The sequence below is a fragment of the Arachis hypogaea genome, chromosome 1 (genome assembly GCF_003086295.3).
Source record: "Arachis hypogaea cultivar Tifrunner chromosome 1, arahy.Tifrunner.gnm2.J5K5, whole genome shotgun sequence".
NCBI lineage: Eukaryota > Viridiplantae > Streptophyta > Magnoliopsida > Fabales > Fabaceae > Arachis > Arachis hypogaea.
The window spans coordinates 95,002,333-95,017,381 of NC_092036.1; the positions used below are offsets into that span (position 1 = coordinate 95,002,333).

General features: G+C 30.3%; 1 protein-coding gene across 1 annotated transcript; it reads right to left on the reverse strand.

Moving 5' to 3' along the window:
• Positions 1–1,371: 1,371 nt before the first annotated feature.
• Positions 1,372–6,333, reverse strand: LOC112697117 (cytokinin dehydrogenase 3). The gene is made up of 5 exons (XM_025750148.3): positions 5,694–6,333; positions 3,141–3,268; positions 2,488–2,754; positions 1,884–2,152; positions 1,372–1,819 (listed from the first exon to the last, which is right to left on the reverse strand). Exons 1-5 carry the CDS (start codon positions 6,283–6,285, stop codon positions 1,531–1,533), a joined length of 1,545 nt encoding a protein of 514 aa, XP_025605933.1. The 5' UTR covers positions 6,286–6,333; the 3' UTR covers positions 1,372–1,530.
• Positions 6,334–15,049: the final 8,716 nt, after the last annotated feature.

Here is a 15,049-nt window from a genome sequence, read left to right on the forward strand (position 1 = left end):
TAAATTTAAAACCATGAACAAGATATCATATGAAGGAAAAAAATAGTATCTTATAATAAGAATAGCTCATGAAAAGATGAATCCATATTAGAAAAATTCATAACATCATAAGATCATAATTTGTAATATATGCACTATTTTAAATACGTGCATCCAGGTATAATTTCTAACTTCATATCTCTTGCAATTCATGCTAACTTAAACGTCAAAGTTCTTACAGGTATAACCCCCACTATAGGAATAACGAACTCCGGATATTAAAACTAGGAATAGGAGGATCGTGACAACATCATATTTTTAATTATTTTCTCTACAATTTTATTTAAATATCTCCTAAATTCGAAAGAGCAAAAATACTTCTAAACAATTTTAATTTTTTTTTCATAATATTTTTTAATCTGATATGTCAAGGATTAATTCACCACAAATTTAAACTTCATTTAAATGTTTGTTGCCAATATGTTGGTTATATATTCTAATTTCTACTACTACTATTTTTGTATTGTATTTTTTTTTTCTTTTTTGGAGTATACCAACAGGGATGAAGCCTGAAGCCGAAAAGAAACTACAAACTCAGCTAGTCAGCTGTTTTCTGCGGCATTTTACATCCTCAACTAACTGCCTCTCAACATAGGTTGAGTCGTTGGGGGATTGGTGCTTTTGTATTGTATTATTCATCCAAGAAATGTGTAAACTTTGTATAAACTTTTTTTATTCATACAAACACACACATTGGTACACAAGCTTCAGCGAAAAACTCATATAGCTAAGATTTGTTAATTACGTTTGGGCTCACTTGGGTCCAGTGAATGTAAGTCCATTTCGATTCCGTAAGTATAATTTTCTAATACCAAACATTAGCCCAATGAATGCGTTAATTTTTCTCTATAACTTCTGAAGATAGTTTTGAACAGAAAAGAAAGGACTACTAATAAACGTATTACCTAATTAGATGTGGCCCAAAGCCCAAACTCCCTCTTAAAAATATTTTTTAATTGTAAAATAGTAAAAATTTTAACTCTTTTAAAATTTTATGATACCTTAAAATGTGCGTTTAGGGAACATATCAATAAAATCCTAATTTAAAGATACTCAAATTCAAATAAACCATAAACTCTTACACAAGCTACTTGGATTTTATGAGCATTATTATTTAGGAAAAAGTATAGGGTACTAACATATTATCTACCAACTATAATTAATTATTATATTTTAAACATATATATAAAGAAACACATTCAAAAAATACATCTATCAAGACACTTCTATTAAACACAGTTATAAAAAAATCATTTTTATGGGATACATCCACAAGGACACTTCCATTAAAAACAGTTATAAATAAGAGTTGGCAGAAGTTGGCAAAAATGCTGTTAGTAACGTAGCGGGATTGATTATTTAGTTATTTATTTTTGCTTAGAAAACACATTCAATTTTTAGTTACAGAGAGTAATTTAATTGATATTGAATGTACAACAAATCAATATACAATAATATATCAAATAAAGGACGAAATAGTTTATTGCTTAGCTAATTAAAAATCCCTTGTCCTGGAGACAATATATTTCTGGGATCAAATTCTTGTTTTCTTTGTTTGAAAAGTGTCCATTTGGGACCAAAATGTAACATCCATTCTTGATGTGTTTTGTTTTGTGGAAGATATTGCTTGATCCCAATGCCATTATCTTCACAGAATTGTAATATTTCTTGATTTTGAGCTTCAAATGCTTCCAACTTATCAAAATCCGTTGCACGCAAAATACTCACAACATAAAAGATATCTTCATTCGGTGTCACTGCTGACATATTATCATCCCACCTGTGAATTAATTTGTTAATTAATTAATTAGTATTATCAATTATTGATTAATTAAAAAACTTACTTTGATCGGTTTACAGGGTAAACTATCACAATTCCAGGATTAATATTTTGCTTAAGCATGATGCCTTTGAAAACACCTTCATCAACATCTGAAATTCGAGATCTTGGAACAAAAAGATTCAACCATGGATGAGGAACTTCCCAAAGTCCTTGTGACCTAAGAGCCAGCTCATCAGAATGAACTCTGTTAAGAAATTCTTCATACGACACATCTTTCTCAAACATAAACGTAGGTACAAACTTTAATCCTTGGACCAAGAGTGCAACATCCTATGTATTAAAAAAAATAGAAAGGAATTATTAAATAGTATCAAGAGTTTAATTTTGATTAATTGACTGTGTAAAGAATTTTATACCATCATCTAACTAAATTGACAATATTTTAAATAAGGAGTTTGAAAATTAGTTATTTAATTTCGCATATGTTTTCGTGTGATAGTATATGATGAGAATTCTTATAAATTAAGTTTTTCTAAAAAAAATATATGATTATTTATTATAGAAATTTAGATGCAGTTATTTGTACGTGAAGTTAATATTTAACAATTATTAGATGATTTAACATTTGACTAAATCATCATTTACTATATTATGATTATTATTACCTCGTGGACATGTTGTTGAGTGGTATTGTCATAATATTTGACCAATTCTATAATATAGATAATGCCGTATTGGGTTACAAGAGAAGTTATGCGAGGTTTATCAGCTTCTGGATAAAAAGAAAGGTCTAGTGGTGGTTGATTTAGTAGAAGAAAACCTTCTACATAATTGGCTCCAATAGTTTCGTTTCTTCCATTCATTGCAATCAAATGCTCTTGATCGCCAGAAAATTCAGTGAACTTATTGTAAAGCAAACGAAGCCACTTCACCTGCAAGGAACATAAATAAGATAAGAGAATCCTTTTTTTAATTAATTAATTATACAAGAGTTAATATTAGACTTTTTATTTCCTTTTTGCTGAAAGAAAGTTTGTGATTGTGACTTACTAACAAGAATGAATGATGTGCACTGCAAAAGATTATCAACATAGCGATTGATTTAACTATCAATATTTTTTTGGTCATAGAAATAACTCTATATCTATTGTTAAATTAGTCGATATTAGTAATCAATTTGGTTAGTCGCTAAAATTGATCGCTAATCTAATAATTTATAGTTGTGTTGCATGGATATATAATTTTTTGAAATGGTTATTATTAATTTGTTTAAATAAAAAATTTAATAAGAAAATAAATAATAGAATATGATACATACCCTTGTGGGTGCAGGCCCTAGGGCTATTCTTGCTCTTGTTATGATTCCAAATTGACCTAGACCTCCAAGAACGGCATAAAATAACTCTTTGTTATTATCTGTAGAACAAGTCACTAGTTCTCCTTTTCCTGCAAACATATACATATGTATTTAATTAAATTTCTGAAATTCAAATACATGCAATTAATTTTAAAATATTATTGTTTGTATGTACAATTAGAGAAGATGATAGGATGTACATATATATGTGAGACAAGTTTGATTCCAAACTCTTTTTTTTTATCAATCAAATTTTTAAGAGAAATTATTAGAATTCTTTATTTTATAAGAGTATTTAAAATTCTTTATTTTAAACTAAATAAAGTATTCCATAAAAATTCTGGAAATTTATAATATTCTTTATATTAATATTCAAATAAACAAAGCATTTTGGGTTAAAAAATTTAAAATACTTTAATAAATACATTCATTCTACTCCAAATACTTTATCCAAAACACTCTCTAAAAGAATTATAGCCTTGTTTTTTTTTAAAAAAAACCTTAACCATTGTCATAGCAAATTAAACGGCTTAGGATTTCTTGTTGCACTCTATCATTGATGTAATCGTTTACATAGAATCTTGATAAATATATGATGAAGTCACGTGACAATTACATTCTCTTTAATTTTATGTTTTTCTTGTCATGGTGTAGATTCTATTTTGAATAACAGAAAATGAATGTTAATTAATTAAGAACGGGTCAGAGACTAATTAAATACGCCCGGATTAAATAACATTATTAGTGGAGAATCCTTATCAAAAAAAATATTTGTGGATCGGATAATTAAACCCGAAAGAACATTCTTCTGTATGTTGCGGACAAAGCTAACATGTTAAGAAATAAATCAGATTTTATTCTTTTAGATTTTGAAATTTGACCCTATCAAAGTTCCAAAGAACTACCATATTTTGGAAGCATGTACACATCTGTTTATTTTGGATCAGATTTTAATCATAGAGTCAAAATTCATTCATAAAATTGATCTCACCTATATATATCTCATTCATAAAATGACGAGTTTAAAATCTTCTACAAAGATATGATTATATGCATGATGTGACTTATCGTTTGAATACGCTTAAACAACTTTATTTGCTAATTGAATTTGATTTGATTCAATAAAATTATTTGTTTAATGGCCTTTAGTCTATTGTGTGTATTTTCAAAATTTTAAAAGGTGGCTTAGTCATATATGAAGAACCAAAGTTTAAAAACTAATATAACTACCTATTACATGCTTGTTTCGTTTTCTGTTGACGTATATGTGATACGCTAGTATATTGCGACACAATTCTCTCTTCTTTATCTTTCTCTCTATAATATATATTGACTTTCGGTAATATGTTTTTTTATATAAGTTCTTTCTTTAATTTTAAAATTTTTTTTATCACCAAATAAAATATATAGAAAACATTTAGCCTATTATTAATCTTTTTTAATCCTTAATAATATTATCAGCTAATTATATATTTAACATATAATACGTGTTAATATCTTAATTATTGTCTTGGCATGCGTAGCTGCCTCTAATATAATTAAATCGAGTTATTTTTTATAAAATTAATAGTAAAAATAGTGAGGTAATAATTTAATTAAATATATTAAATTATCTAAAAATTTGGTAGAAATTTATGTGCAATTATTTTTGTGTGAAATTGATAATTGAGAATTATTAAATAATAATTTAATTAAATTTGTTAAATTATTTTATAATTATCAACTATCAAATTCACATAAATACAAAGAAGCCACTTAGATAAAGATGCTTAAAACATCTTTTTTAAATAATTAAAATTCAATACATATAATTCATTAAACTATCTTAATTAAAATTATATCAGATAAATTGATTTGACCAAAAACTTAATAAAAATTACACCTTGAACCAGTCTAAACTATTTTTTTTTTAAAGTTACAATATTTCTATTATAAAAATGAATAAAATATATTTATTATATATATATATATATATATATATATTAAGATTACTAAATTTTAACTCTTTTTTTTTGTGCTATGGTAGGATTAGAATTTAGGATTTTTAAAATTAAAAAATATATATAATAAAAATATTTTAGTAATTTTTTATAATAAAATTATTGTAGTAATTTTTTATAAAAAAATAATACTAATTTAGATCAGTTTAAAATTTGGTTTATCAATTTTTCGACCAAGTTAATTTGTCTGATATAATTTTAATAAAAATAATATAATTTAATCAATTATATATATTAAATTTTAATTAATAAAAAAATATCTTTAAAAAAAGATGTTTTAAACATCTTTATCGAAGTTGCCTCCTAAATACAATTGCATAGTAAAAACTACAATCTCCACCTAATAATAAAAATTTAAGTACAATTAATTTACATAAACTTAATATATAATTGATTGATTTGACTAAATTTTTATCTAATTAACGATTTTTAATTATCAACTTCAACTTTAAGTAAAGTTAATTTAGTTAATTGTATTCGAGTTTGGATTAGTAGAAGGGATGAAAGATGATACCTGTAACGACGTGCAATTGATGAACATTGGAGATCTGAGGACCAAAAAGGAAGGTTTGGCCACTAATGCCAGCATTAGAGAGAGTTCCACCAACTGATAAGTACAAATAATCAGTCCAAGATAACGGCGTGAGTCCACGTTTAAGTGCTGCATGCAGAACATCAATCCAAATCGCTTCACCACCAACATCCGCATAAGGACCCAATGCACCGCCATCCGGCACAACAACCACCCCTCTCCCCTCCGTGAGAGCCGTCATGTTGACCACTACCCCGTCCCGCGCCATGGACTGGCCGTGAACGGAGTGTGCCTGGCCTCGGGCGGCGATCCCGAAAGGGATAGGAAGGGAATTTGAGAATTGAATCAAGTTAGAAATGTCCGTAACGGAAATTGGTGCGAAGATGGCTGTAGGGTTTTGGTGAATGATGTGACCGTAATCGGTTGAGGCTAGTGAAATTGAGAGAGGGTCACGAATAAGCCTTTGTTGTATTTCACTTGGTGCTTGTAGTAGTGACCATTCTTTTGCTTCTCCAATATGTCTCATGCTCACCGCTATTATTATCCATACAGTAAGGACAATGATCCTAGCCATTTATTATTATTATTATTATTACTATATATATATGCTTTTGAATTGATGAAAATGCCTAATTCAGCTTCTGTCTATATATATAGCAGTATAGCACAAAGATGAGGAAAATGTTGCGGGTATTTTTGCGCGTGTAACGACGTCGTTGCCGGTTATTTCTGTGTGCTTATTTTGATTTGGAACTACGCAACGCATGCACTACTATTACAATACTATTTAGGGTAATATTAGATTGAAACAAAAAATAATTAATAAATATTAAATAAAATAAATTTTAGTTGATTTTAACTAAACTTTTTTTGTTATTAAATATTTTTGTAATTATTATTATTTTTAATTAACAAAATAAAAAATACTTGTTTAATAGTTATGTTCGTATCTGTGCTAATAAGGTTACCAGCTTGAGTGATTCAAAAATTTTAACTTAAATGTTGATAGTACCAAATCGAAAGGATTTGGCTCTTCTAAAATTATTCTATCACTTTAGAAAAAAAAAAATATGCTATTAATTATCATTAGATTAAGATAATAGAATTTATAGATAATAAATGTTATAAATTTAAAGGTGATTAAAGTATTATCTTATTAATATTGTCATTTTAGAATATCTTTTTCTAAATAGGAATGACATCCTAAAAAATATTCTAATAAAAAGTTTAGGAAGTCAGCAATTTTTGTAGCCAGCACTTAACTATCAAAAGAAAAGTGATTAATCTCTCACCATTAGATATAATCTCACACCATTAAAAATATTATGAATAACCAATTAATAATTACAAAACTTAAAAGTTGCTAGCCCTTATCACTCCTCATATTCTAATATTTGAATTAGATCTGTAGAGTTTTTTTTTTTTTTTAGGTAATGGTTTAAGCATTTATTGCCTTTGATCCCATGATCCGACTTTATTAATTATCATTAAATTAAGATAATAAAATTTACAGATAATAAATATTACAAATTTAAAAATAATTAAAATATTATTTTATTATTTTATTAATATTATCACTTTAGATGATCTTTTTACAAATAGAAAAACATCCTACAAAATATTCTAATATTTAAATTGGACCTGTGGAGTTTTTATTTTTTCTTTTTTTAGGTAATGGTCTAATTAAGCATTTATTGCCTTTGATGCCATGATCCGACTTTATACTGATTTATTGTGATTTATGTCCTTTGATTGTATTTACGTGAGATTTTAACGAATTTATAACGTAATGATCTAGTAACGTTAACATAACAATCGCTGTTTTTGTCCATAACAACTTAAACAAATATTAGTATCGAAATATTTATTATAAAAAATGTAGACGTAATGAAATTGATTACAATAATAAGAATTTACTTTTCATTTACTATTAGAATAAAAAATAATTAATTATGTATTTGTCACTGTAGTAAAAAATAATTAATTTTTAAAATTATTATTTAATATATAAAATAAATAATTATATAAAATTTCATATATTATCAATATATTAAAATTAAATTCTAATAATAATTTATAAAATGAAACCTTGGATCTGTGAAATTTGCTTTTTCATTTGTACGTTACTTTGCGCACGCCTGCATTTGGATTTTCTTGTTTAATTTCATGCCTTATCCTTAATTTAATTTTCTCAACCGAACATGCTGCCTTTGGACGGAGTTTAAAATATTATGGTCAAATGCCCAAGATATGCATATTATTTGTTTTTCAAAAAATATTTTATTGTTCCTTCTTGATATTAATTTAATGAGGGACGTACAATATGTCAAAGTCAATAACAGATGATATATGGTTTATACGGTTGACATTATGTGTACAGTGTATACCAAGTTATACTATATATATACGCTTCAGGAGATAGATGATTTTTTTTTTCGTTTTAGCACTCGAATAATTAAATTTATTTCAATTAGCACAACTTCCTATTTTCTGTACATGAAAACAACATTTCCGATATTGAAATAATAGTCCTTATAAATTTTGAGATAGAGAATTATTGGTTTTATTGAACAATAATAATGTTCATGTTATTAACACAGGCACACTCAATTACATTTATAACATTCATGTAAGTAAAAGCTATCAGAGATCAGAGACGCTCATGAACATATTTTAAATAATAAAAATATTTTTTATACACCAAAATTAATTATTAATATATTTATATATAAATATATATGTAATTTAATTTATTTTTAATATATATTTTTATTTTAATATATTAATAGTTAATTTTAATGTATACATAATATAATTATTTAAATATACATACATATATGGGCTAATTTTTTTTATATTATAAACATAGGAGTGCAATAAGTACATTGATAGTATACTAATTTAGTGTAACATGTCGATATAGAAGTTGTTAATGTCACAAAAAATCGTAATTAATAATTTTAAAAAAGGAAAAAAATAAATAAAAATGAGATTAACAATTTAAAATAGGACAAAATATAAATTAAAATGAGATTAACGATTTTATAAGTAGAACAAAATTTTTTTAAAATTAGTAAAATCGATAGTCTCAATTTTTTAAATTGATATTAACCATTGATCAATAATTTAACAGTTCTTGATTATTCTTCAATCTTCTCTTTTTTTTATTGAAATCGCCAAACATAATTAACGATTTCTGTAAATTTCATTATAAAACCCATATATGTGGATTATACTCTAAAATCTTATTTTCACGTATTACACAAATTTAATTGTAAGATGAAAAATAATTAGCAACATATATGGGCTGCTTGACTTTTCTTAGAAAAAAAATTATAAAATCTTAGTCCCAAATTTCAATCAGAAAATAATATCCCATAAGCAAAATGTTGTTTATGTTAATGTTAATGTTGAAGTAGTCGTCCACTCGTCCTCGTAGTTTGGTTCATTTTTATTTTTCCTTCTCCTAGAATTCAGAAACGTGAAGTAATAACATTAGATATGTACAACTTTAGGTCGGTCCAGTCTATCTAGGCCCTAACCTTTACACTTCATCACGTATAGTGGCGGGTAAACAAATATAATTAAATATAGTTGAATTGTATTCCAAGAAAATTATTAGTATTGATATGGCACGTGCATGCTGAGACCAAATGAGCACACTCCTAAGAGCGTATATAGGATTGCCAATACATTTCTTATCTATATCTTATCTGCGATATTCAATTCGGTCCAATTCATTTAAATATAATAAATTATTTAATTCATTTCGAATAGAATAAAGATCAGATAATACATATTCTACTTGTGGGTATCTAATCCGACCCAATTCATTCGAATAGAATAATTATTTAACCCACTACGAATAAAGTAAAAATTGATCCGAATATGTCTGCAAAAAAAATATAAATTTAAAGTATACCCTACTCTATTCTATTTGCATCCCATATATAATACGTATTTTATAAAAATTAAGTATATAGTAAAAGAGGTAAAATTTGAATTTACAACTTTTTTCATATAATGACGTGCAATAAGTAAGCAACCACTAAACTAATTAGTTAATTTAGTAATTTATAATATTTGTATATTTATAAAGTTAACATAAAATAAAAATAAAACAAAAATTTGATATTTTTACGAGTAGGATAGGATAGAATAGAATTTAGAATTTTAAGGTGCGGGTAGAATTAGAATTGAGAGATTCTCAACCCGCGAATAAGGTAGGATAGAGTTTTAATGAAAATTTCAACTATTGGGTAGTCTTTGGAAGAGAAACAGAGACTGGGAGACAGAGACTAAGAGACAGAAATTTAATTAAGTCTCAGTATTGTGTTTGATGAAAAATGTACATAACTGAATTATGTCTCAATATTTTGTTTGGTTCAAAATAAATACAGAGCCTAAAATAAGTGAAATGACCAAATTATCCCTACTAATTAAAAGAAAAAACAAAAATAAAACCCTCACCCAATCCTCTAGACAACCATTTTCCCTTCCTCCTTTCTCAATCCCCAATTCTCCCGTCAGTTCACCCTCATTTTGTCGCGTCACTCTCCTACTTGGTGTCGAGTTCGCCGTCGACGAGAAAGTCTTACCACCGTTTCTCCATTGCTTTGCATACGGTTCTCTCTTTCTGTCTCTCTCTCACTTTCAATCTCTGTCTCTCTCTTGCTCTCTCTCTCACTTTCGTCTGTTGGTTGCAGAAAATATTAGATAAGAGCAAATTAGTTGATATTGATACTGAAAATGGGGACTATCCTCCGAATAAGGTAAGTAGGTTGATGATTACGATGTTTTTGACACTAAATTTTTTATGATTCGATGATGACACTAATATGAGATAGTTAGCATCATTGTTAACTTTGAATAAAGTTACAATTTAAAAAGTTGTGTGAGTGCTTTTGAGTTTGTGGTGTTTGAAATTTAAGGGGAGAAAATAGTTACATAGTGATTGAGTTTTGGAGCACATAACCTAGTCATGTGTTTGCTGTTTTTTATTGTTTTTCAAGATCCAAAGTTGCTTGCAGTTGATATGCTTATTGCTTGAAATTATTTTACTCTGCCAAATGTTTGGAATTATGTCACTAAAAGCTAAAAAAGAAGATAATTTTGTTCATTATAATTTTGTTAACAGAAATCGAATTTAATCAACTAAATTATGAAACGGACAAAATGTCACACTCACGATTTGTTTTTCAACGTAATACATGATTCTCAAACCACTGCAGACTGGGTTTGTGGTCAAATTGAGATTTTTGTTCTCATTTCTTATTTTGTTGTTTTGGTGTTTGCTCTTGCATTAGTGTATATGGTGTGCCATGTTTCAGTTACTTGCTGGTTGTTACCTGAATGTATTAGCTATAGCAGATTGACATATTTAGCTTAGTTAGCATTTATAATTGATAGTTAGTTACTAGTTAGCATATTCAATTAGTCTAAGATATTTATCATGTAAGTTGTTATATAAAGCAGGGTTTGCTAACTGATTCTGTTAGCTTCCATTTTATCCACATCACTTTCTCTCTCTACCAAAAACAGATTTCAGAATCTTCTCTCTACCTTCCCTTCCTATTCTTCATCACCATTCCAACTCTGCAACCCCCTTTTCCAGCTTCCGTTTTCACATGGTATCATCGCCGGAAGTAATCCCGGGCATCTTCCATATTCTAAGCTTCTTCATCTACCTCCAGATCCAACATCTTTCCCAAACTCACACAGTAGAGACTGATGAGAGCTGTTCATGGAATCTCTAGGGTTTCGGTAACAGTGTTCCGATCAGCAAGTTAGGGAATCATGTCTTGGAATTGCTTTCGTCTTCGTTCTTTCCCCTTCTTTTGCACTCATTCAACAGAATTTGCTCATTAATCGTGATCTGTTTTTTTTTTTTTGTACCGAATCACCTCCAATCTTCATCTCTTGGATTCTCCTCACATTCTTGCTTTTTCTCTTCAATGGATTCCACTCACAGTGACGTCAGCTCCACTGCAGCTTCCAATGTCGATATTAACACTCTTTCGCAGCTTCTCCTCCAACTCACTCAACTGCAGAATCGCACGAGTTCAGGAACAGTGCATCCTCCTATTGATCAGAACAGTCCATACTTCTTGCACCCAACTGAAAGTCCTGGTAATCCTTTAATTTCTCTCCGCCTCAATTCTCAAAATTACACCAATTGGTCCCGCTCGATTTCATTGGTGCTCGAGTCCAAGAACAAAATTCCCTTCATTGATGGCTCTCTCCCTCGACCGGAGGTTACCGATCCAATGTATGCGGCTTGGGGCCGTTGCAACACCTATGTCCTCTCTTGGCTACACTTATCTCTCTCACACGATATTCTTCAGAGTGTCATCTGGAGAAAGGTGGCTTCAGATCTGTGGAATGACTTAAAGAAACGCTATTACCAGGGAGATTTGTACCATGTCTCTGAACTGTATGAGGAGCTGTATAGTGAAAAATAAGGTGATCTTTCAATTACTTCCTATTTTACCAAGATGCAAGCAATTTGGGAAGAAATTGATAACTTCAGGCCAATTCCCATGTGTCTTACCTGCACTAGCAAGTGTATCTGTGGTTTGGAAGAAATGCGACGGTACCGCAATCAAGACTACATTGCAAGATTTCTGCGTGGCCTCAATGATCAATTTGCAACTGCCAAAACCCAAATTATGCTCTTGAAACCCCTCCCTGACATGGATTCTGTGTTTGCAATGCTAACCCAACAAGAACGCCAACTCAGCCCTTCAATTGACACTCCAGATTCACAAATTCTATACGCTGCTAATTCTGGTTACAATTCCACCAGAGGCAGAGGCAGAGGTAGAGGGGGTGTGAATGGTAGAGGAAGAACTTCAAGCAGGTCTCATAGCACAAAGCATTGCTCCTTTTGTGGCAGAACGGGACACATTGTTGATACATGCTTCAAGAAGCATGGCCTTCCCCCGCATTTGCAGAAACGTGGAAGCATCAATAACACTTTCACTGATGAGAATGATGAAATCAGTGCATTACCTTCAACTGCTGTTAAAAATGGTGAGAATCCAAGTTATAGCTTGACCAATGATCAACGGCTTGCTTTAATGTCTATCCTACAACAGTCAACCCAATCTAATCAAACTATCAACCAACTCACTACATCAACTGAGCCAAAAGACTTACAGATCACCAAAGGTACCCTTTTATTAGCTGCATCATTATCTGTCAATCAAAAATTTCTTAGATCAGATACTTGGGTAGTGGACACAGGTGCTACTGATCACGTTTGTTTTTCTCTAAATGTTTTTCAATCTTTCAAAAATATTAAACCTGTTACTGTGCACATGCCTGATGGCTCTATTGCTACTACTACCATTGCTGGTACAGTGATTTTTAATACAAATTTTTACTTAGAGAATGTTCTTTACATCCCTACTTTTAAATTCAATTTGGTGTCAGTTTCACGAGTTACAAAGGCATTGAACTGTCTATTTTTATTTTCACATACATGGTGCCAGATTTGGGATCACCATCTATTGAAGATGATTGGCACAGCTAAAAGCAGCACTGGTTTATATGTACTGGGTCACTCAAATGATCAAATTGTAGCTCACTGCATTGCACAGCATTCATCACAAACACTACATCACACTTGTGAGAACACGGTCTCATCTACACAACAGTCACAACTATGGCACAACAGACTAGGACACTTGAATAATTCAGCTTTGCAAACACTGCAAAAAGATTTTTCCTTCATCAAATGTAACAATAATGCTTTAGCTTGTGAACCTTGTCATTTTGCAAAACAGAAGAAAATTCCTTTTCCTATCAGTAGTTCAATAGCTGACTCGCCTTTCGATTTAATACATGTTGATATTTGGGGCCCTCTATCAATTGTGTCTACCTCTGGTTTTAAGTACTTTCTTACTATCGTCGATGACAATAGCCGTTTTACTTGGATTAAGTTCATGAAAAATAAATCTGAGGTTTCATTAATTCTGCCCAACTTCATTAAAATGGTTGAAACCCAATTTTCAAAAACCGTCAAATGTGTCAGATCAGATAACGGTCTGGAATTCAGCATGCATAATTTTTTTGCTTCTAAAGGTATTTTACAGCAAAAGTCTTGTGTAGAAACCCCTCAACAAAATAGGATAGCTGAGAGGAAGTACCAACACATTCTTATGGTGACTAGAACTCTACTTTTTCAATCAAATGTTCTAAAGATTTTTTGGGATCTAGCAATGGCACACGCTGTGCATCTCATCAATAGAGTCCCTAGTCCCATTTTACAAAATCTTTCCCCCTTTCAAAAATTACATGGCAAATTACCTGATCTAAACCACATCAAAGTTTTTGGTTGTCTTGCCTTTGCATCCACTTTAACTCAAAATAGGAAGAAGTTAAATGCACGAGCTCAAAAATGTTGCTTTCTCGGATATAAAGAAAGGATCAAAGGATTTTTTCTCTATGATCTGAAAACAAGGCAAACTTTCCTTTCTAGAAATGTCATATTTTATGAATTTGAGTTTCCATTCAAAACCAACCCTGCCTCTTCAGATGTCAACCCTGCTGCTATCACAACTACATCACATGTCCCATGGATAGACCCTTTTGCATATCATGATCATCTTTCGTTTTACCAACATATGCATTCAACTCCAATTCTGCATCAGCATCAACCAACTTCCGTCACTGACTCTATTTCTCATAACACTGCAAGCTCAATTCCTAATGCACAAGCCTCATCCTTGTCTCATTCACATACTCACATGGACACTCATGCATCACCTCACCCTGCACCTCTTAGGAAGTCTTGTAGGACTAGGCGAACACCAGCATATCTAAATGACTTTCACTGTGCACATAATACCACTGCTCAACAAGTTATGCCAATTTCAAAATGCAAATATCCAATTTCAGATTCAATGTCTTACTATGTTCTGTCCACTAACCAATTGAATTTTTCTCTTGTTGTTTCCACACATAATGAGCCAAAAACCTATGAAGAAGCCATCCAAAAAGACTGTTGGAAAGATGCCATTAATGCAGAACTTCTAGCACTTGAGCAAACTAAAACTTGGACTCTCACCCCTTTACCACCAGGGAAGAAAACTATTGGTTGCCGTTGGGTGTTCAAAGTCAAATTCAATCCTGATGGATCAGTAGAGAGGCACAAAGCACGCCTGGTTGCAAAGGGCTATACACAACGATATGGTTTAGACTACATGGACACCTTCAGTCCAGTGGTTAAGATCACTACTGTGCGATTGGTACTTGCTCTCACTGTAATCAAGGGTTGGCACTGCCACCAATTGGACGTAAACACCGCATTCCTTCATGGTGACTTGAAGGAAACA

What these genes read in the sequence shown, in the direction of transcription:
- LOC112697117 (XM_025750148.3), bottom strand. Translation starts at nt 6,285, where the DNA reads ATGGCTAGGATCATTGTCCTTACTGTATGGATAATAATAGCGGTGAGC. An exon ending in TAGGGCCTGCACCCACAAGG is followed by an intron (nt 2,755 to 3,140) that starts GTATGTATCATA and finishes TGTTCCTTGCAG; the next exon opens with GTGAAGTGGCTTCGTTTGCT. An exon ending in CTCAACAACATGTCCACGAG is followed by an intron (nt 2,153 to 2,487) that starts GTAATAATAATC and finishes TTTAATACATAG; the next exon opens with GATGTTGCACTCTTGGTCCA.